Source organism: Protobothrops mucrosquamatus, unplaced genomic scaffold, assembly GCF_001527695.2.
Source record: "Protobothrops mucrosquamatus isolate PMUCROS unplaced genomic scaffold, P.Mucros_1.0 scaffold3578, whole genome shotgun sequence".
NCBI lineage: Eukaryota > Metazoa > Chordata > Lepidosauria > Squamata > Viperidae > Protobothrops > Protobothrops mucrosquamatus.
The window spans coordinates 36,233-60,735 of record NW_015389543.1 but is presented as its reverse complement, the minus strand read 5'-3'; the positions used below and the strand labels follow the sequence as shown (position 1 = coordinate 60,735).

Genomic DNA, 24,503 nt, shown 5'->3' with positions numbered 1-24,503 from the left:
AAGAAGGCCCTCCCCCTGGGGGTCGCCAGCCGGCACTGTCTGGCTGACGGCACCCTAAGGAGACCCACTCTGTGGGAGCGTACCAGCCGATGGGAGGTAGCCTGCGGCAGAAGGCGGTCTCGGAGATATCCAGGTCCGATGCCATGTATATGCAAGTGTATACCCACAATTCTTGAGGTTACCAACTATATAAAAAATCCGTTTAAAACCTTTAGTCAATATTAACCATAATATTGTTTTACACGGTTATAAATACAAAGGTGTGTCACGCATTTATTTTACTTTGTAGACATAAAGTAAGACAGGTATCATTATGGCAGGAAAAAATACACTTGTTTTAATACACTTACAGGTGAGGTTGATGTACCAGTCTCTCCCTTCGTGTTTTTGATTCCATATAGCGGCCCCAATGGAACAGATCAGAGACATGGCAATAAGAATGCAGAACAGGAACAGAATTTGTATATTTGTGATCCTCTCCACGTTTGACAGTTTAAGAGGTGGGCTCGTTGAGTTCTGTGGAGGAGATAGAGGGTCCACAAGTAAATTATGACGTTCGTATGCTATTTTGGTTTTTCTTTAATTTCTAAGGATATTTTCATGCCTTGATTAATGATCCTAAATATTCACGTCAATTACTGATATAGCTTATTCTATGCAGGCTTGAAAAACATGGTGCAGTTTTAACTTGAGCGATACATTCCATTGGAGGTATCAATGAGAAAAAATAGGAACTACTGTTGAAATAAATGCCAGAAATAGCTACATTAGATTTTGTAGTGTTGTGGCACTTTAAAGATTAACAAATGATTGAAATGCATGTGATAAGAAGCTTGATTGTCTTTAACGTATCATGTTGTCCTATAAATTACTGTTGATTTAATCTGACAGTAAAATAAATGCATACTTTTATTAATTTATGAGTCATGTGTTTATTTAGTGCACTGACACACCCAAGGATATAACCTTGATATGTGTCAAACGATACCAACATATTTCCCCAATAATAATGATGGACAACTGTTTTTTTTTTTATCTGTAGAGCAAGCCCATGGTGTTAAGTGTTCTTTTGTGCAGGCAGTCCTCGACTTACGACCACAACTGACTTACGACCACAAATTTTTTTGTTGCTGAGACGGCTAAGTGAATTTTGCCCCATTTTACAACCTTTCTTGCTACAGTTGTTAAGTGGATCACTGAATGAACTGTTGTTGAGAACTACCTGTATATTCATGCTTTTAATTTATTATCCAATGAGATATCTTTTGGCCCTGTCTATTATGTCATAGACACAGAGCAGAATGTCCAAAGACCCTTGTATATAAGGTTTATTCTCAGTTAGGAGACAAACCTGCATGAGTTTTGTATCATGTCCTGTATAAACAACGATCCCGTGAACCCACTGTGTATTTCTCAGCTGAGCACCACGCAGGAGAATCTGGTCAGGCCCCAGTGGGACAGTCCTAAAAAAAGAAGATAGCAAAAATTAAGTTACATTGAACCGATCATAAAATAACTACTTTGGAAACATTAATATAGAAACAGATTGCTTTTTTTCTAAGGCACATTTATTAAATGCAACTTTCTGAAGCCCTTTTAATGAGAACAAGAAGAACATAATTAATAAGAACATAAATTTTAATTCTGCCATTAGGTATGTTACGTTTCTCTCTGCACTGTACTCTAAAGCTTCCTCCTTCCGTTATGCATTCAAGATGGACAGTGATTAATATTTATATGTTACTTATGCGTAAGGGTGTGGGTCTATACATATGTTGTATATAGTATGCTTTAAATGTGTGTTGTGTACACTTTGAGAGCAAGCAACTAAATTTCATTTTTTTAATGTGTGCCGTTGTGCCCACAGGAAAAAAATGACAATAGAGTTTATCTAATCTAAAAAAAATAATAATAATATCCAAATTTCTATTTTGTACTAATATTTGTACAGTCCTATGAAATATGTATATAACTTAAAGGAGTTTCAATCATTGCAACGGAGTCCAAAATTGAGTCACATCCTGATGTAATACAGGTCACACAATTAAGACTCACCACAATTTTCATTCTTCATTAGGGATTTTTTTTTTAAGAGTGAAAAAGACAAGAGGTAGTACATAGGAATAAATAGGGCCTCTTGTATCATTAGTAACAGCACTGGAAAAAGCTTGTTTCAGTTTAGCTTTTCAGCTTTATTTGCTGTCAGTGCTTAATCTACTAAAGTACGTGACCTCCCTCTTCTTTTACATTTGTGCTGCTTATAAAATCAACCATTTTGCAGTGGAAGTACCACAGGTCTTGATATATGATGATGTTTCCTCTTTGGTTAATAATAATAATAATAATAATAATAGTAGTAGTAATAATAATAATAATAATAATAATAATAATAATAATAATAATAATAATAATAATAATAATAATAAAATAAATAAATAAATAAAGTTGGAAGGGACCTTGGAGGTCATTGAGTCCAACCCCCTGCTCAGGCAGGAAACCCTATACCATTTCAGACAAATGGCTGTCCAGTCTCTTCTTAAAAACTTCCAATGTTGGAGCATTCACCGCTTCTGGAGGCAGGTTGTTCTAACTGTCAAGAAGTTTGACAGTTAGTTGTTAATTGTTCTAACTGTCAAGAAGTTTCTCCTTAGTTCTAGGTTGCTTCTCTCCTTGATTAGTTTCCATCCGGTTCTTCCTTCAATGAGCAGTTTTCTTTTGCGTGTTAACGGAGAGCATCCAGATGTTAAAATGCTGCTGAGCTCATTGGAAGGAAGTCTTCTGCAATCCAAAACTTGACTCTGGATGGCCTGGAACCCAAGTCTGATCAGCTGAACTTTGCACGCCTCATTTCTTAATATTAAGCTTTCGGTTCTATCTGCCATTTCTACTGAACGGGAAAGCAGGATGTGCCAAACATTTCTAACACAAAACAGTCCTTCAATCTTCTGCAAGTAATACATAAAAAAATCCTTTTTATATTGTATTGCCCAGTTACAAGCAGGCAAAGGTTTTAAACTCTGTTAGTATTGAGTGGAACTAGTTAAAGGGAATAGAGAATACGGCATTAACTACATTTCTCAGAGTCTCTAGACCAGGGGTAGGCAACGTTGGCTCTTTTATGACTGGTGGACTTCAGCTCCCAGAATTCCTGAGCCAGCATGGCTCAGCTTGGAAACCTCTCCCTTTCCCCTCAGCATGGCTGGCTCAGGAATTCTGGGAGTTGAAGTCCACCAGTCATAAAAGAGCCAAGGTTGCCTACCCCTGCTCTAGACCCTTTTGTACATGGCCGATTATGTTTATTGCTATTAGATCCTTCTATATGAAAATTAAGTTCACGGATTGTAATATAATGCTGTGCATTATGTATCTGCTACGTGCTTCGTGTTTTCTTTGGTGGGCCAGCACAAAAATGTGCACTGTCCATGACCCTCCATAGATAATTCCTGTGGTGCTTTCATGGACAGAGTGCCCCTTACAAAAATGGGTGCAGTGCAGGATCATAACAGATTCCCGTTGTTATGGTCGTTGAGAGATTTTCCAGTAAATTATGCTTTTTGTATATTGAGCCTTGCCAGCAAACGGCCAAACACAAAAACGTGCGTTGTACATGTGAACAACAGACGCATTGTTACATTGTTGAGCTTTTGAGCTGACAAGTGCACGATTGTGCTGCTTTTTTTGTTTGTGGCGTAACTGCCAAGTGCATTGTGCCTGCACAGAAAGAGGTCTCAAAGCGAACGGAGGATTTTTCCTGTAGATTCGCATGCATTGTTAAACTGAATATATTCCCTACTTCTTCGTTTCTGGATTCAGTTCTTTGCTGTTTGTGCAAGCAACATTTGAGGCTTTAGAAACGTTTTTAAGTATTGCTTCTACAGTGGGCTATAGAAATACTTGCAATAATCCACTCTTGTCAATTTTTCTGCAGGTTGCATGATAGTTCTGTTTATCAATGACTATCATTTATTTATTTATTTATTATTTAAATTTATATACCGCCCTATCTCCCTTACGGGACTCAGGGCGGTGAACAGGCGATAATAAAAATCACAATAAATATTAAATAAAAAGCCTGCTCTAAAATACCCCCTATAGAAACCCCTACAAAACACAATTAAAACTACGTCAGGCCGGCCGCATGGAATAGATGGGTTTTCAAGGCTCGGCGAAAGAGGCGCAGGTCCGCAGTTGTACGTAGGTCGGGGGGCAGGTCATTCCAGATGATCATGCTTCTAGCTTGAAAATTAAGAAAGCAACAGGTTTGAGTTTTCGTAAATAAGCGAAAGTTTCAAAATATTTCCTTTGGTCTGATATTTCAAACATTCTAACTAGATGTGCCAATTGTTTCACAAATTAGTTTTTTTGTTTTGCATATCTGCTCCTTTGGGGAAGAAGATACGCCGTTCACTGACAGGACTGAGAAAAAAATAGCGTGACGTTTCTCTCATGAAATGAGAAGTGCCGTACAACTGCAATGAACCCGTGCTCTTGAAACGTTGAAAAGTTTCAGTGGAGCATTAATAAGAAACCAGTAAACAAACGGGACATAAAAAGAGGGTCAGAATTAAGGATTGCAATCGGCAAAAGCAAGTTTGAAACTTCCTCAAGTTAACGCGACTACCTTCAAATTAATGTAATTATATTTGAAATTAAAAGACAGGAGATCCAGCTTGAGTATTAGGAAGAATTTCTCGATTCTAAGGGCTTTTTAAGCAGTAGAACAGTATGGTTAGAACAGTCATGCTGGACTTCTTTTCCTAGGAAAGCTTTCAAACAAAGGCTGATAGACCATCTGTTAATAACAGTAATAATAATAATAATAATAATAATAATAATAATAATAATAATAATAATAATAATAACAACAACAACGATGATGATGGAAGGTACCTTGGAGGTCATCTAGTCCAAACCTATACCATTTCACACAATTGGCTGTCCAGTCTCTTCTTAAAGACTTCCAGTGTTGGAGCACTCACAACTTCTGGAGGCAGGTTGTTCCACTGGTTAATTGTTCTAACTGTCAGGAAGTTTCTCCTTCGTTCTAGGTTGCTTCTGTCCTTGATTAGTTTCCATCCCTTGCTTCTTGTCCTGCCTTCTGGTGCTTTGGAGAATAGCTTGACTCCCTCTTCTTTGGGGCAACCCCTGAGATACTGGAAGACTGCTATCGTCCTTCTCTTCATTAAACTAGACATACCCAATTCCAGCAACCGTTCCTTATATGCTTTAGCCTCCAGTCCCCTGATCATCTTTGTTGCTCTTCTCTGCACTCTTTCTAGAGTCTCAACATCATTTTTACATCGTGGTGACCAAAACTGGATGCAGTATTCCAAGTGTGGCCTTACCAAGGCATTGTAAAGTGGTATTAACACTTCACGTGAACTTGATTCTAATGTTGCACTAGACAACTTAAAGAGTCCCACTCAATATTCTATGATTCTATTAAAATATGTTAAGAATCTAGTTCAGTTCAAAAAATAGTTATGTGGATCACGGATATGAGATAGAAAATGTCTATGGGCATAATGGATGAAAAGCGATGTGCTTTAGGATATTTGGAGAAAAATACCAGTTGAAATTTGAGTAGTGGTGTTAAGGACTCAGATAAGAGAGGCATTCATTTTAAATTGTTATGGTTAGAAATAGATCTCAGAGGTGAATGCGTGTCTGTGTAAAGTGAAGAGTAAAAGCCAAACCATAATTATAAATGCTTGTGAGGTCAAAGGTTGGTTATTTTCGTGAGTAAAATCTGTTTTGCCACCTTCCCTTTCTATCCCCAAGCTTTAAAGTTTGAACAATGATGCTGAAATAAAATGGCCAACCTATTTTAAAATAGCAGGATGAATAAGTACGTTGAATTAATATTTTTGTATAAAATGGGTGTTTGTGTCTGTGTGCGTGGGGGTGAAATCACCAGAACTTTAAACAGTGAAAATCAACTGAAATTAATACAATCAACACATATAATTTTTTTTGTTGTTAAAATGCAGCAATGAAAATATTCTTTCCACCAATATCAATATTCTATTTTTTATACAGTTTAGAAATATTATGAAAGAAATTGTACGCCAAAGTTTACATACCCGTGACTGTCTAGTCTAATATTTCCAACAAAGTCATAGAGATGTCTATTAGGACTTTCACATTCAATTTTGCCTGAAAGTCTCACCAAACTGTCAATGTCCTTTATATCAGAGGTCAGCGGTAAGCCCTGTTTGAACAAAATTTTCGGTAATGCAATCATGAAAAATTAAGAATAAGTAACACAAGCTTATGACGTCTTATATATTGGTGTTTACATCTATTAATTAGTTGCATTCACCAGTAATGGTAAATCATATTATACATAAGCAAACTCATCCTGCAGTTAACTTCAGTTTTATAAGCTCTTTTATTTAAATTCCATATAATTTAGCAAGGCACTGAAAACTGATTCATTTTTATTTAAGAACAGGATGTCATATTGTTTGGAGCAATAAACTGTGCCTCACATCTAAGCCAAATACAAAATGTATGACTGATTAAACTTGCTAGTTGCTAATAATTGTTGATATTTGCCCTAATTTTATGCACAGGTGACAAATTTAAGTCAACTAAAAGCAAAATGTTTTCAAATGTTTCATCTCTGCACTAAGCTGCACTCACCCATTTCAACCCATGTTTATGCTAACCCTATTTATCAGAGCTGATTAGATAACATATTCATATTTTAATTATATATTTTCATTAAAAAATTCTGTTCATCTTTATATACATATATGATACTGTCCTCTCATTTTTCTTCCCTGTTCACCAGCAGTGCCCAATTTTCCATGTAAGATTTTTTCACAAAATTGAGTATAAAGTCAAAAGCCTAATAAAAATGAAAATATTGAGAAGACTGGAAACATAAAATGGAAGCATTATTAATTTTTATACTTAGCATTCTGAAAACTCATGCATAGAAGGAATATACATCATTCATATTTTACAGGTAAAGCCAGGTTTTTTAACATGCAGACGCTTCTTTATGTAAATAACAGACTAACACCAATGGTATGCAATACACTTTGGATCACTGCCTACATCTCTTGAGGACTTAAATGAAATGTTCCTCTTTCTCAGTGCATTTTTTTTTTTGCCCTTTTAAGATTCTGCTTCATACTGTGAATTATGCACTGTGAATTACCTTGGAGCAATACAGACATTCCATCTCAACATACATAAAACAGAGAGCGGGGGGGAAAACTTAACTTCTTACCTGTCGTATTTTTAAATTAGTTTCGCCATCTAAATTTGATGTTTCAATGTAGCACATAGCTTGCGGCTCACTTATAGAAAAGAGAAGATCCATTTTATAAATTAAGCAGTCCAGAATCTATTTTCACTGAAATACAACATCATTCTTTAGTTTATGTTATCATCGTTAAAACAATATTAACTAGCAATTTACACTTTCAGAAAATGACCCTTAAAATGTGTAAAGAAAATGATTCATATTGTCTTCATTAATGCACTGGTAGAAACTAAATGGTTCCAGATCTTAAAATCTCCTTGCAAAGTGCTAGGCAGAAAAAGCAAGCTAGTTTGGCAAGAAACTAAACTTGCAATCCACAGGTTTAAATAACATAAAATAAACTTTTTTAGTTTTTAATAAAGTAACATAAACCATTATGCAACATATAGGAAGTCCTTGACATATGACTGTAATTGAGCCCAGAATTATAAGTCATTGCAATCACAAAGCAAGTCAACATGTGACCACGCCTGATTTTATGACTTTTGCGGTGGTCGTTAAGCGAATATGGCAGTTATTAAGCAAATCTATTTTATCCAATGGGTGGGTTTTTTTTGCTGGAAACAGGAAGTAAACTCCAGAAACTGAAGACAAAAAAAAAAAAAAAAGACAAAAATCATAGTCAACATAATTGTAATTAAATGCACTGTATGAAAATACCAGCATATCTCCCAAAATACATATAATGTTGACCTTGCGTTGATGTCATAAATATATTTAATAAATATTGAAAATTTGGTAAAGTTGCAAAGCACGTCCATATTCAAACAGGAATTTCTTCAATTTACATTTACTTTTTAAAGGCCAGTTTTTTCTGAAACTGTAATTGACTCCAAATTAGCATGCAGGTTATTTCACTTTCAGTATATGAAACATATTTAAATCTGGATATATTTCATACAATTTAACAAATATTGTGCAATCCTTTACACATCTATCTAGGAAGCACGTCTACCCAATTCAAACCAGTTTAGTTTTGAATAGTCACGTACGCATAGGATTGCCCCGGAAAGCTACCAAATTATGTACATGTAATTTGAAATAAGCCCTATATATCAAATTGGGCCTACATTTGAGTGAATATTTTCTGAATGATATTGAAAATAAATGCGTAGAACATCAACAATCAGGAAAATATGTTTCATTACAGAAATTACTATATACCGACATTCATCTCTATGATCAAATCAATGATGTCAAAACAAAATACAATCCAAGTATATAAACTACTATATAAATATTGCTTTTACTGCAGTGGCAGGCTGTTCATCCAATAACAAATCCAAATGCATGCGATATAAAGCATGCAACATTTAGGTCTGTGCTGTGGGTCCTGTATAATTCTCAAAATATATCATTTGTTAATATGGAAAGTGTTGTATAAAATTACTGAAAACATGAAGTTCTCTATAGTATGATTTTACTTCATGTTTCCAGACAGTTCATTTTCCTCAAGGGAGTTGAGTTTAAAACTTTAGATGGTATCTACATAATAACTTCAATGAAACAAGTTAATTTTAGTCATTGGTTTATTTTATAGACTAATTCTGGAGGTAGATCAACTGTCTTTGTATTAATTGTAATCCTAAACCTGATTTTTAAGTATGCCCAATTAATTTCCGTGGAATGTATACTGAGGTACATGGGAGTCTAATTGGACATGAGGCTTTAATATTGTCATCATGCAGATTAGCTTAGACAAAGTCAAACATTCCCTTGTACTTCCATTTAAATGAAGGTTTGTGCATAGTAAAACATTCTGCAATCTGTTCACAGCAGAATCCTTTTCTGCTGCGGTTTAGTAGAAGGACCCAGAAGCACATTTATTCTGGAACTGATTCATTCTAACCTTGTCGAGAGACTGATGAGATCAGCTGGGAGATGCTCCCCATTGGTCACCTTCACTATTTCCCCCACTGCAACCTTTACCAGTTTTGAAATAATAATAATTATAACAGAATAAATAAAAAGAACAGAAACCAAATGGATTTAAAAAAAAAGAGAGAGACAGAAAGTTGAAATTGTTATATAAAGCGTGTTAGGAAACACTTGACATCTTTTTTTTCTCAAAAATCTATTTAATTTGGATCAGAAAAAATGTGTTATTTAAACTGTTTTCAGAGATAGCAAAAATAACCCTAAAAGGTAGACATTGAAGGGTTAATTGTCAAGCAGTTCAGATAAGTATAAAGATTTATTGCAAGCTTAAACTCTCTATAGTCTATAATCTGAGCTACTAGCATCAAGAGAGATGAGTGGGGGATAAGAGAGGCATTCAAGGTGGGAGGGGCTTAGATCTCTTGTGGGCGCACAGGGACTCATGACTGATGACATGTTTGACCCCTCCCTCGGGCTCAGCCTGATCATCTCCTACAGCAGTGGTTCTCAACCTTTTTAATGCCGTGACCCCAACCAGTCGTACGTCGAGGACTAAACCGGTCATAAGTCGAGGACTAAACCAGTCGTAAGTCGAGGACTAAACCAGTCGTAAGTCGAGGACTAAACCAGTCGTAAGTTAAGGACTACCCAACCGGTCGTAAGTCGAGGATTTTCCCTGCCTGGGAGCGCCGCACATGTGTAGTTCCACCCCCTGCACCGGCCGAGGCGTAGCTGGCAAGCGGCAGAGACGGAGCAGGCCGACCACCAGCTGGCCGAGCCCAAGGGAGGTAAGGCACCCGCCGGAAAAGGGTAAAAAAATGGCGGACAAAAAAAATGGCGGACAAAAAAAAATGGCGACCCCCATGAAATGGTCGATCGACCCCAAATGGGGTCCCGACCCACAGGTTGAGAACCACTGTCCTACAGTAATACAAATCCATGGCATTAGAAAGGAAATAAGAGCATAATGATGTATTATTTTAACTTTAGCAAAATAATAAAAACAATTTGAAAAAGGAATGGAGGAAAATCTCTTGGGTTTCCTTTTCAGATGTTAGGAACTCCTTTAACAGAATTAATAAATATTGGGAGTCATGGCTGTTCCACCATCCCAAAGAGGTACTCTGGTATTTCTAGAAATTAAAATTCAGTACTTCTACCAGGAAGGCGTGACGTAGACGAGAGCCATACCTGCACCAATTTCCTCATAGAAAATAACAAAATAAAGAGTATGAGGTGTCAGCTTTCACTTTAAAGCCTATTCAAACAAAAATGGCATATTGTAAAAATCTTCAGGAAAGAGTAGCAAAATACTCTCTATAAATATATATATTTGGAGACCATGATCCAATCAAATAGATTTTGAAAAAAAAACAACACATTTCACATATTGAGTTGTCCAAGGAAACACAGATAAACAAGATTAAATTTCACAAGGATGAAATCTAGTATTTTGAATTCTGAAAGCAGGACTTAAGGCTTTTTAGAATCATTTTAAACGCTATATTCTCAGGAAATTGTCAATAACATTTTGTTATGCTTTGATATTAAGACGACACTGTGCTGCAAACTAGCGTTTTATTTTCAGTGGGTATATTTGTGTGATAAATTAAATAAAATTAGAGGGGAAAACTTTTGAGTTCCAAACTATGAATGAAAATATAATCAGATGCGCGGGAAAGCCTAGCACTTTATTTATTCGAAGGAGCAATAATTCATGTATGCAACATTTCAGCAGTTCTAAACACTTCTGTTTATTCTCTATTTCCTTGGTGCAATTATGGATCAAAGTTGGAGAGAGAAAACAGACTCTATTCTGGAAGCATTGACGAACAATTCTACCTTGATGAGAGAAGCACAATGTCAGCAGGTATATATTCTTTGCCTTTTATTAAAACTATATCTCCAACATCTACCTGAAAGAAAACTGGGAATTGGTTAACGGTCTGAAACCAGCAGAATAATCCTGTTCTTTGCTGTATCTAAGTACACACTGTGCAATAAAAGTAGCAAACTACTTAAAATGGAATTGACGGTAAGAGGTTTAAAAACTGTATGCTTTCTCATCTAAGTATATTTTTCTCCCATTTAACAGAATGACCACATTTCTATTTTCATTTTATGACAGAAAGTAAAACAACTGTTTCCTAATAACAAAACATAGTGATCTGTTTTGTTACTTGACATGAATACAAAAGACCTCTTCATAATTAGTCAGCTCTTTGTCTTATTTAGATCATGTTGCACAGTCTGACAGTAATCCTCCAAGAATTAAAAACGTGGAGTTGACTTCAATACATAAATTTTACTGATGAATTATGGGCTCCTGTAGCACTTGCGTAATGACAAAATTATAGCAATTTGGGGGGGGGGTCTTTATTGGCTAAGAGATAAAGTTTATACAGTATAAAATCTGTCAAGTCAAATACTGAAAGAGAGTCTCTTGCAGCTATATAAAGTTGATTACTAGAGTAATTTGAAGAGTTTCTACTTAGAAGTAATCCTCACTTAGTTCAATGAAATCGACTTCTATGGGGGCAGATATAGATTTACAGTTGTCATGAACTAAAAATATGTAAAATGAATTTGTCCTTCAGATCTCCAGTGCTTATTTTCCCCTAAGTAAACACTGCAATCCATAAGGAACGAAGACAATTAGAAGAACAATTAGAGCCGTGTTCTATGCTAAACAAGACAGGTAATATTTTTTAATTCTTCACTATAATACTGTTAGCGCAATGGTTACATTTACATGTTTAAACAGATAAGATACACGTGCATTTTTATAACTTAACCAGTATGGTTACTATTAAACTTTGGTGACTTAACATATGCTAACCGGCTCATTTGATTCAATGTATTGTGACAAGCCAGGATATTTACTGTCTATATGCTGTGTGAAAACAACTAATGTTGGATTAATATGGTAGGGAAATGGCAACTTCGAGAACAATTGGCGCAGAATAGTATTCTTTTGCCTAAATCCTTTGCGTATCAGAGCGTACAAATTAATCCTTTCGTGATCATATGCACACTGAATGATTACTTGGGCAATAAAAAATAAACCAGAACTTTCAACAAAACAATTAATGACAATTTAATCAATATGGTAAACATATGGTCAACAAACTAGAAAACATAGGGCAAAAATTAAATTTAATCCATTTAAGGACAATATACTCAACGTGGTAAACCCAAACATTTCATTTATTCAGTCTAATTCACCGTGATATATATAAAGATTTAGATCCAGAGTTACTCTTCTCTGGGCAGAACTGCTTATATCTTATGTTATATACAGGTAGTCCTTGACTTACGGCCACAACGGAGAGCAAAATTTTCAGTTGCTAAGTGAGACATTTGTTAAGTGAGTTTTGTCCCATTTTACAACCTTTCTTGCTACAGTTAAGTGAATCACTGCAGTTAAGTTAGTAACACGGTTGTTAGATGAATCTGGCTTCCCCCATTGAACTTTGCTTGGCAAAAGGTCGCAAAAGGGGACCACGTGACCCCAGGACACTGCAACTGTCGTAAGTACAAGTCAGTTGGCAAGCGTCCAAATTTTGATCACGTGACCCTGGGGATGCTGCAATGGTCGTAAGTGTGAAAAACAGTCGTAAGTCACTTTTTTCAATGCCATTGTAACTTCGAACAGTCACTGAATGAACTCCTGTAAGTCAAGGACTATCTGTCGTAGGTTATATCACTAAATATAAGATGTTGGGATAATCTGTCATTTTTATAGTGGGTGGTACAAAATGCCGCACAAAGGTAAACGCTATGAAATAACTTGAACAACAAATATACTTCAGAATGGTGTTTAACAAGCATTTTGGTCTGTTCAGTTCTTTGGATGGATCCAAAACATATTTAGATTTTATAGTCTGAACAATAAGGAAGCCACATACCTTTTCCCAGTGTACAATCTCCCAAGCTCCATTTCTCAGTACTGCATCATGAAAAGCAACAATAAAACCACAGCAATGATCAAAATGCTTTAGATATACATATGGAGATATAGATATATATATATATACACACACACCCATACATACATACATACCTATATACATATACATACACACACACACACACACATATATACTATAATTTCTTGTTTATACTTTGAACACTATCTACATTCACTGCCATGAAATGGGTGACCATATAAATCATATAAATAAACGACAAAATAATTATAAAAATAGCGTTATTCAGAAAACTTCAGATGACTTCATTTTTACTCACTGAACAGCTAAAAAATGGTTATATATGAAACTTCCTACCTTGTACTTCCTTTTTATTCACAGCATTATCAGCTTTCTGTCTTTTCTGAAACAAATCACATAGATTTTACACTACTTTTACGGAGTATTTTAAATATTGGGCACGTTGCATATGAAAGTAAATTACATAACACATATCACACAACATGTATAACAAATCAAGTTAAAGAACTAGTGTGGTAATTTTTTTTGTGATTTATACTATATGCAAACCCAGGCAGAACTTTTTAAGTTTTTTAAGAAGTACTGTATTGTCCAGGCAGACTGCAGAGAGCATCTTAAAACTGGTGATTTGCTATGGGAGTTGTTCAAAATGTTTTTTTTTAAAAAAACATTCTCCTCTTAGCCTATAGATCAGGGGTAGTCAACCTTGGCTCTTTTATGACTCGTGGACTTCAACTCCCAGAATTCCTGAGCCAGCTAAGCTAAGCTGGCTCAGGAATTCTAGGAATTGAAGTCCACGAGTCATAAAAGAGCCAAGGTTGACTACCCCTGCTATAGATGGACACATACTGTGAGCTTGTCTCCATTATTCTCTAAAGATGGTGTGTTTTGTACCAAGCTTGGGACACAATTCTGGAAGAGGCGATGTCTTGCTCTGATCAAAATCAGTAACGTTCAATATACTTCTGGTAATCAATGCATTTGGGGAAAAAATTTCAGTCTGGCATCTTATTAATGCAGTGGTTTTGTTTTAACAAGCAAAGCAAAGCAGACTGAGTCCAACAGGTCCACCCAGGGACCTGTTGGACTCAGTCTGCTCCTCAGCCTTAAAAACGGAGGCTTCCAAGGATTGTGAGAATAGCAGAATAACACGAGGCTGTGCTACTCTGTGTAGGAAAGCTGAACCTCACATCAACTGGGCACCTCTCTCAGGAGTTAAGTTAAGTTAAGTTGGGTGCAGCTGGGCCCTGGAGTGGACTGAGGAGCAGGCTGAGCCCGCAAGTCCCTGGATGGCCGAGTGGGACGCAAACCCCAAGTAAACATGTATCTTATTTGAAAGTGAGTATTAGTTTAAAGCTATGAAGGAAATGTTTGGCTACTTACAATATCTTCTATTATTTCTTTGACCGCTGCTACAACTAAAATAAACAAGAGAGGAACCAATGTTGTATACCGTCCTGTTGGAGAAACGTCTGGAATTTGCTAAGGTATAAAAAGAAAAGTACGTTTGAATATTAGTCGCATTGACTGTATGAAAATATAGTCAATAAAATACGATATCAGCAGAATCCAGTTAAATGCTCATGAGGAAAATTCCTCAAATAGGTCACTAATAATTACAAGTTATTTCAAGTAATTATTGTCTACCCTGGTTACGATTAACTGTTTATTAATAAACACCATATACTTATAATCACCAAAAATATTGTTAGTAATTTGAGTTTTAGGCATTACTGATCCATCTGCACCTGAAGGCAGGACAAGAAGCAACAGATGGAAACTCATCAAGGAGAGAGGCAACCTAGAACTAAGGAGAAACAGTGAGAAACTGTGCTACTCTCTCACTTCCTGACAGTGAGAACTATTAATCAGTGGAACAGCTTCCCTCCAGAAGTTGTGGGTGCTCCACACAAGAAGAGACTGGACAACCATTTGTTTGAAATGGCATAGGGTCTCCTGCTTGAGCAGGGGGTTGTGCTAGAAGACCTCCAAGGTCCCTTCCATTATTCTGTAATCTGGACTAAATTGTGAACTCAAGAGAAGTTTCACTGTCAGTTTAGGATTTCAGGTAATCCGAATTCCTTTTATCATAACTTAAAATGATTTAAAAACTTGCCCGGCAGTAAGTCTATATAAAGTATAGATACCACTAATGCCCCATGACTTTAAAAAAAAAAAAAGTACCCCAGAATTTTTATTTATCCCAGAATAAACGTGAAAATGCGTTAAATTCAATCTCATCATCTTTACAGCCTTTAATACAAGAAATACTACAACGTAGAACTAGAACACATGATATCAAAGCCTGACATGATATCAAAGAAGTCACACAATAACTTTCTAACTGAGCATATACTAATCTTTTCACTTGTTATATTATGTTCTACGGAAACGCTGAAGTCAAAATAAATGCCCAATTACAAAGTTCAGTCGGGAGGGTTAAACTCCTTATCACATGAGGGGTGAAATTTAGATAAGAAAATGTAGGAGTTGGCCTTTCCTACACAACCAATCAAAGATACTCTTTATTATACCTATCATTATATATGGACAAGAAGAACTGGTAAAGCAACTTTCGGTTTAAAGTTTAGTACAGCGATAATGTGTTTCGGAAAACATTGTTTACATTCTTCAAAAATGATTTGGACTAAGTGCCTTGGACCTCACTTGGACAGAGCATCTCTTTGTTAATCATTAAAGTGGGGTGACTTCCCCCCCCTCCAGATTTTTGAGTGAGTCTGAAAAAAGATGATGCTTTGAAGGAATCAACTCATTATAAACGAATGCAACTCTTAAAGCATTTTTTTCCCTCGGGATCATGCTATAACCCAGGGGTAGGCAACCTTGGCTCTTTTATGACTTGTGGACTTCAACTCCCAGAATTCCTGAGCCAGCCATGCTAAGGGGAAAGGGAGAGCTTTCCAAGCTGAGCCACGCTGGCTCAGGAATTCTGGGAGTTGAAGTCCACCAGTCATAAAAGAGCCAAGGTTGCCTACCCCTGCTCTAAACTATATTGCTGTGGGCAACTTTTAAAGAACTGGGAGAATCTTATTTGACCCCCAAACAAAGATTTTTTAAAACAGGATTAAAATCTGTGCAGAGCAACAATGGCTATAACCTGATAAATGTCAGGGTAAGTCCCAGATAGGTACCAGGGTCCAAATGCTTCTTGGGAAGTTAGACAATATATTTGTTTGTTTGTTCAATTTCTATGACCACCCACCTCAGTCAATCTCTCTGAGCAGCTTACAATTCAAAATATACATTATTGTTAAAAATATTAAAAAAACATTTTAAAACAATAAAACTGTATAGCTATATTTAAGGGGGGGGGAACCACCTTCCCTCCCCCTAGTTCAGTGATGGCGAACCTTTTAGAGAGCGAGTGCCTAAACTGCAACCCCAAACCCACCTATGCATCGTTGAGTGCTGGGTGGGCGTGGCCCATTGAGTGGGCGTGGCTGCAGTGGTAACGGCAGACTGGGCGGGACTAAAAAGTTCAATCAATCAATTCCAACTTTGCGAGATCTTTTTTTTCCCCGCGAGAAGTTGAAATTGATTGATTGAATCTTTTTTTTTTTTTTTTTTGCACACGGCGGCNCATCATCTTCAAAGCGCTCCATGGCATCGGACCTGGATATCTCCGAGACCGCCTTCTGCCGCAGATTACCTCCCATCGGCCGGTACGCTCCCACAGAGTGGGTCTCCTCAGGGTGCCGTCAGCCAGACAGTGCCGGCTGGCGACCTCCAGGGGGAGGGCCTTCTCGGTGGGAGCCCCCACCCTCTGGAACGAACTACCCTCAGAGATCCGGGTGATCCCGGATCTCCCCTTCTTCCGCCGCGCCCTAAAGACATGGCTCTTCCAACAAGCGGGATTGGCCTAAGGAATTTTTAGTGGGGTTTTTAAGAGAAATTTTAATTTATCCAGGCCATAGTAAATATTTCTTTTTAATTTGGTTTTAAATTAGGTATTTATTGTAGTATCTGTTTTTATAAGGCTGTTAGCCGCCCTGAGTCCGGTAAGGAGAAGGGCGGGATAAAAATCGAATAAATAAAATAAATAAATAAAATATGCCCAATTACAAAGTTCAGTCGGGAGGGTTAAACTCATTATCACAGGAGGGGTGAAATTTAGATAAGAAAATACAGGAGTTGGCCTTTCCTACACAACCAATCAAAGATACTCTTTATTATACCTATCATTATATATGGACAAGAAGAACTGGTAAAGCAACTTTCAGTTTAAAGTTTAGTACAGCGATAATGTGTTTCGGAAAACATTGTTTACATTCTTCAAAAAATGATTTGGACTAAGTGCCTTGGACCTCACTTGGATAGAGCATCTCCTTGTTAATCATTAAAGTGGGGTGACTTCCCCCCCCTCCAGATTTTTGAGTGAGTCTGAAAAAAGATGATGCTTTGAAGGAATCAACTCATTATAAATGAATGCAACTCTTAAAGCATTTTTTTTCCCCCTCGGGATCATGCTATAACCTGATAAATGTCAGGGTAAGTCCCAGATAAGTCCCAGGGTCCAAATGCTTCTTGGGAAGTTAGACAATATATTTGTTTGTTTGTTCAATTTCTATGACCGCCCACCTCAGTCAATCTCTCTGAGCGGCTTACAATTCAAAATATACATCTATATAAATAAAAATGTCAATGTTCGTTTGTTCAAAATCTTAAATCTCCGAAAGTTCTTCACCGATTGCTTTGAAATTTTGACACAACGCTGCATTCGAATACGCGCGTGTTTTTATATACCTATATTATATAGATGTCACACCTGTGACAGGTAAAAACATGCTTTTTTTTGAAAAACAGCGCCATCTGTTGGACATAAAAGCAACACATGCTTTTACCAGACTGAGCCACAGCAACGCCTGGCTGGGTACAGCTAGTTATTATTAAAAATACTAAAAACATTTTAAAACAATAAAACTGTATAGCTATATTTAGGGGGGGGGGAACCACCTCCCTCCCCCTAGTTTAAAGTTTCATTCCCTAAGACAGTGATGGTGAACCTTTTAGAGACCGAGTGCCCAAACTGCAACCCCAAACCCACTTATTTATCGCCGGGTGCCGGGTGGGCGTGGCCCACTGGGTGGGCGTCGCTGTGGTGGTCATGGCAGATTGGATGGGTGTGGCCAAGGTGGGCGTGATCACCTCAATGTTGCTCATGGGGAGGGACACCTGTGGGGGCCAGGCAGGGTTGGGGGAGATCCAGGGGGTCTCTGGCAGGTGGGGCGGTGGGCAGGAGACTCGTCCTGCGGGGTGAGGCGAGGCAAGGCAAGGCAGGGCGGGGTGCCATTGTCACAGGGAAAGGTGAGGCAGGGGCCGGGGCGGCTGCTGCCTGACACCATCGGCCCCTGCACACAGAGGCCAGCGAGCGCATGGGTGCTGGGATGCATCCGGCCATGTGGGACCTCGGCGAGTTAGCGGGTGGCTGGTTGAAGAGGGACAGTTGCCCTCTCTGGGGCATGGCACATGTGCCCACAGAGAGGGCTCTGAGTGCCGCCTCTGGCACGCGTGCCATAGGTTCGCCACCACTGCCCTAAGAAGTTCCAAGATTTTATCTGAACCTAAGACATTGCATGATGAACGCCTGCAACCACTGAGGACATTACAACCAATTGTATAATGTCTAACAATTAAATGTTGCTGGAGGATAAAGGGAGGGAGGGAGGGAGCAGAGCCCTTGTACACATCCTTACCTGAAGCAATGCAATGAAAAGAAAAAAGGCATTAGCAGCTCTCCTAAACTGAGAATAGAGGAACCTAGGCAGGAATGTGATAACGTTGTATTTTGCAGTGCTAAGAGAGAGGAATTAAAATGCATGGAATTAAGGGAAAGAGATTAAAAGCAGATAATATATACAGAGTACACTAAATGCTGTATACAGAGAATTATTTTAAGAGTTATTGCAGTATTTATAGGTCTAAATAAACATAACGTCCGAGAGATTTGGAAACAAAACTCTAGCATTGCCATTAAATGTTAAAATATTTTTTTTTTTTCTGAGGGGTCCTTGATGCCCTCTGAGGTGGCTTGTTTTCTTCCAGACCTTTCATTCCCCAAACAGTGTGCTTGATGTTTGTTTATTTATTTATAACAATAGCAATTTTTGTGTGTCTCTCGCTGCTTTGCAGTTTCACACCTGAGGCCACCGCTCAAAATGTAAGAGGAGCACAACAAACTGGGTTGCAAAATCCCAGGTGAATTTTCACAATCCTCAGTTCGAAAGAGGATTGCAGCCACTCCCCAAATGGCCCCCAAACATCCTATCTGCACCATTTCTATCAATTGTATATTAATCAATCTCAGTGTCAAATGGTAAATATCAACAATAAGTTGTATCAATAGAATATTTGTAATTCAGGGTTGAACTGGGGGGGGTGTCCTTGGTGGTCTCGGAGCTTGGTGGTCTCATTACCCAAACTATTTATTTATTTATTTATTATTTAAATTTATATACCGCCCTATCTCCCTTACGGGACTCAGGGTGGTGAACAGGCAATAATAAAAATCACAATAAATATTGAATAAATATTTATAAACTAGGTAATGTCATCAGTGCTAAAAGAGAGTAGAGTCTGGTGCAGGCACCTAATATAGCAACTAATTTGTTTGATAATGAAATGTCTGCAAGAAAACCATCAATCTCAGAGACCACCAAGGACCCCCCCCCAGTCTTCCTTCTCCCTCTCCCTGCAATCCCCCCCCCCCATCCTAGCCTGAGGTTGTTACATGTCTGCAAGACAACAGCCAAGCTCAGAGTACATCAAGGACCCCACAATAACTTGTAACAAATCAGAGATATCCAGGGGTGAAGTTTAGGGACACACNAAGAAAACCATCAATCTCAGAGACCACCAAGGACCCCCCCCCAGTCTTCCTTCTCCCTCTCCCTGCAATCCCCCCCCCCCATCCTAGCCTGAGGTTGTTACATGTCTGCAAGACAACAGCCAAGCTCAGAGTACATCAAGGACCCCACAATAACTTGTAACAAATCAGAGATATCCAGGGGTGAAGTTTAGGGACACACATGACTAAAGGAAGTACAAGCCCCGCTCTTTCAGCGTGCACGTAGTGATACTGCACAAACACAACTGGTCAGAGCTTAGGATGCAGTGGCAGAACCGTGCTTTGGCTTTCAGTGAGAATATGCAAGTTAATTACACAAAACTCTTGATACAGGTACCTGACATGGTTGCTACAGAACTTAGACAATTGTGGTTGATTGATGAATATAGTTCTCAGTTCCTCTTGATCAGCTAATGAGGTCTTCTCTGAAACATCATCTGTCTTCTCATAGCCTACAAAATAGTAGAAACTTGATATGTACCCTTAAATTCTGTGATTATTTAGATGAAAGCAAAAAAAGCATTTTTAAACGTTAGTGAGAAATGCAAAAAACAATACTACGTACGATCGTACCATTTATATTGACAAAAATTAATCTTTTTAATTCCTATTTAAGACGACATATTTTTTAAATCTTTCCTTGCTGTATTGACGACATGCTAAGGTAGCTTTTCCAGGTGCTAAAAGCATTTAAACTAAATATTTTGATTTGACAGAGAAATTACATTTCATGTACTTTAAGCGTTACTTATTTACGTTACAACAGTTGCAGCCTATTCCAAGCTTGGTATACTCTGGCCAGGGACTGACTTGTTAAAGTTTTATATGGTTGAAGCTTGCAACTCCCAAAAGTTTACAGTAGTATAAGACAAAAATCATAATAATGTGCAGTTAAAAACCAAAAATAAAGGCCAAGATAACTAAAAGCATTAAAATAGAAATAATTTTATTTATGGACAGCAACCAATGTTAGGTAACATCAGTTCTCCAAAGTCTTGTCGAATATTTCAATCTTGACCTATCATGGGTTCTTTTTATGCTACATTCTTCCTTCTCATGGGGGGGGGGGGACGGACTTCTCTTTTCTAGCTGATTTTTGGCTGCTTTAGTTCGAACACAAACACACCTTCCTTCTTCTCTCTCCCCCACATCAAGTGTTCCACACCAAAGCTTTTGTAGGCAACTCTGCCTATGAAGAGCTGTCAGCTACTAGGCTGGGAAGACTATTCCACAGGGTGGAGACCACCAACGAGACCCCTGCCTCTGAGCCATTTAATCTATCATAATCCATGATGCTCAACATTTTTTTAAAATTTTTTTTATTATTATTTTTCATTTAAAAAACACAAACATGAATCTTTTATCACAATATCAACCAAAGAGAATAAAGCTAAACAAAACATTCACAGACGTGTCCGGTGTACCCCTCCCGCACCACCCTCTTCCACTTACCACTCCTTCCTCCTCCCATTCTACCACCACTCCTCCTTCCTCCCTCTTTCCTACCTCCCTTCCACACTCAACCATCTTGTCTTGTGCAGTTGGGGTATCACCGGACACCTCCTTAAAAAAATCCTACATATAAATCTATAATACAGACCTACCCTTTCCCCCCACCCCCAGGACTTCCCAAAGCTAATCTAGGAAATAAACACAAAATAATCAAAATCTATTCACAATTACTCCATATTACTACACACTAGTATAAACTTGCTATGACTCTAAAATAACACTAAGATACATACAAAATTTTTTTTTTTTTTAAAAAAACATCTTTTGTTAATCAAAAGCTACATAGTAATTTTTCAATTCATACTTTCTCTGTATATAATCTATCCATCTTCTCCACATTGAGATAAATTTCTCCTGAGAATGATCCTTCAGGTACGCGGATATTTTTGCCATCTCTGCAAAATGTGATACTTTCTGTCTCCAATCATCCATAGTTGGTAACATCTTTTTTTCCCAATTTTGAGCAACTAATATCCTTGCTGCTGGTATACAATACGACATCAGTTTCATTTCTTTTTGATCCAAATTATCCATGATACCCAGCAGAAATAACTGCGGTGTAAATTTTATCTTTTTCTTAAAAATCTGTTGAATATTCCACCAAATCTTAATCCAAAAGGCTTTAACATCCCTACATGTCCACCAAATATGATAATAAGTAGCATCCATACTACCACATCTCCAACATTTTGGTTGCAAATTCGGATACATGCAAGACAATTTTTGAGGGGATGCTCAACATTTTCGACTGAAATGAGCCTGCTGGATTGACCGGTTCCACTGGGAGAAGGGGGTCCTCCAATTACAGCGAAGCACTTAAGCACTTTAAAAGTTAAAACTATCACTTCGCACGCCTTTAGAAGTCTGCTGAAAGCAAGCCTAGCACCTGGAATAGGATTGTGAATATGGGTCTACTGTTAACTGCTCTTGCCTGTCAGCGTGCAGACAGTTGCGCATCACACCGACTGTGGTTTCTAAGTAGCCTTCGAAAGCAATCCCACGTAGAGAGCACCTTGCAAAAACAGTCTTATCGCGATGGCGATGAGACTTTTGCGTTACTACCGCCAGGTTTTCTTGCTTTCGGAAAAGAGTTGACAGCTGGAAGTACAAAGTTGGCTAAAGACCTCCGCAGTTATGCCCTCACCCTCTTTACCAAATAACAGTCCTGAGTCTAGAACAGGGCTTTTCAACCAGTGGTACAGGTACCACCTGTGGTACATTGGCACCTGGCAGGTGGTACGCGACCATCCTAGAAAAGGGGTAGCAGGGGAGGGGAATGAGCTGAACCGGGGGCAGCACCGCACAAGCCTGAGCGAGAGATGGCTGGAGCTGCAGGGCTGTCAGGGCTCAGCGGAAGCGCCAGGATCAGTGCTGCTTTCCAGCTGATCGGCGCTTCTTCGGGGCTGTCAGGGCTCAGTGGAAGCGCCAGGATCAGCGCCAGGCTCCAGCTGGAGCTCGGCGCTGATCCTGGTGCTTCTGCTGAGCCCAGAAGAAGCACCAATCAGCTGGAATGTTGCAGCCTCTCCAGGGTCTTGTGATTTACATTCAGATGCTTGGCAACTGATTCATATTTATGACGATCACAGTGTCCCAGGGTCATGTGAAGTGACCAAAACCTGCTGCAACCACTCAGCAGACAGGGGGAATTAAAAACCAAACACCCCACCACCCCACCACCAGTTCCAATCCTCAACAGAAATGCTCACAACAATGGAAACCTCGGACAGGAGGAAGAGCGCTGCCGGGCGGGCAGGCAGGTGTCTTGCTCAGCTGTGGCTTGGGGGACACTTTTTTCAGTGACGTTGTAACTTCGAACAGTCACTAAGCGAACTGTTGTTCGCGAGGACTACCTGTACTTCATCACTTTTTCCCCTTTTGGGGGGGGTCATCAAGTTTTTGACACCTTGCTAGGCGACTGGTGGTACTTGGATATTGCCATATCCTAAAAGTGGTCCAATGGGTGAAAAGGTTGAAAAGCCCTGGTCTAGAAGACTTGAATCACAGCCCTGCCTCATCGTAAAAGGAGCAGAGAGAAAAAACACCAGAGAGTCATTGGGAAAAATGGAATTGCTTTGTTAGGATTCAACTTCAGCTTTGTTTTGTTCTCATACAGCTTTGGCCAGCTTCCAAATGCCGTTAACAAACGTCTCGCTTAAGCAGCAGAAATTCTGGGCTCAATTGTGGTCGTACGTTGAGGACTACCTGTCGTTAGGCCACCCTGGGCTCAACAGTGAAGACCGAGGAGACAGAGTCCAACGGAGGAGTCAACAGAAAAGTGAAGAAATGTGAATTTGATATGCTGGCAATGTTCCACCCAGGCATCTGAACATCTGAAGCATTAAAAGAGGAACTGATAAATTTTGAAGGTGGTTTAGGCCTCCGTGCTAATTTGCATATTTCAATATTTTGTTAGAGGAAGCAGAAGAAAAAAAACGTTAAGAAAAAGATTAGATGTTATTTTGTATAATAAGCAGATTAGGTATCAGCATACTGAGATTCCAAGCGACCTGAATAAACGGTTTCACGTTAATTATACTCCATTACGGACAGACACTTACCTAGTGGTAAAAAAAAGAATAAATTTGAATTAGAGTGGTGGAATAATAGCCCTGAAAATGAGTCTTCTTCTGAAGCTTTTGTTGCAGAAGAGGGTGTGTGCTACTGTCAGACAATTGATAAGCAGCTGAACAAGTGGGGAATTTACAAAATTATAGTTTTGTAAAAGGATCCAAACATAAAAACAACCTTCAGTTGCACGTAGAACTGGGAGAGGGGTGAAGTGAAGTTTACATAAAATATTATAAGGGCTATCAATTACCATACACCAGTGGTTCTCAACCTGTGGGTCGGGACCCCATTTGGGGTCGATCGACCATTTCATGGGGGTCGCCAAGCAAGGCTGTCCGCCATTTTTTTTGTCCGCCATTTTTCCCCCCTTTTCCGGCGGGTGCCTTACCTCCCTTGGGCTGGGCCAGCTGGTGGTCGGCCTGCTCCGTCTCTGCCGCTTGCCAGCTACGCCTCG

At 38.6% G+C, this 24,503-nt stretch overlaps 1 protein-coding gene across 1 annotated transcript in view; it reads right to left on the bottom strand.

The window, feature by feature from the left end:
* ATP8A1 (ATPase phospholipid transporting 8A1) overlaps nucleotides 1-24,503 on the bottom strand; it is a 74,717-nt gene that overhangs the window by 39,409 nt on the left and 10,805 nt on the right. Inside the window, exons 2-11 of the mRNA XM_015827258.1 lie at nucleotides 20,307-20,421; nucleotides 18,819-18,918; nucleotides 14,488-14,586; nucleotides 13,441-13,486; nucleotides 13,063-13,103; nucleotides 10,997-11,070; nucleotides 7,241-7,310; nucleotides 6,084-6,211; nucleotides 1,352-1,463; nucleotides 351-516 (exon numbers count right to left, since the gene is read on the bottom strand). Of these exons, the coding sequence (XP_015682744.1) occupies nucleotides 351-516; nucleotides 1,352-1,463; nucleotides 6,084-6,211; nucleotides 7,241-7,310; nucleotides 10,997-11,070; nucleotides 13,063-13,103; nucleotides 13,441-13,486; nucleotides 14,488-14,586; nucleotides 18,819-18,918; nucleotides 20,307-20,421 (951 nt within the window). The remainder of the gene's footprint in view (nucleotides 1-350; nucleotides 517-1,351; nucleotides 1,464-6,083; nucleotides 6,212-7,240; nucleotides 7,311-10,996; nucleotides 11,071-13,062; nucleotides 13,104-13,440; nucleotides 13,487-14,487; nucleotides 14,587-18,818; nucleotides 18,919-20,306; nucleotides 20,422-24,503) is intronic.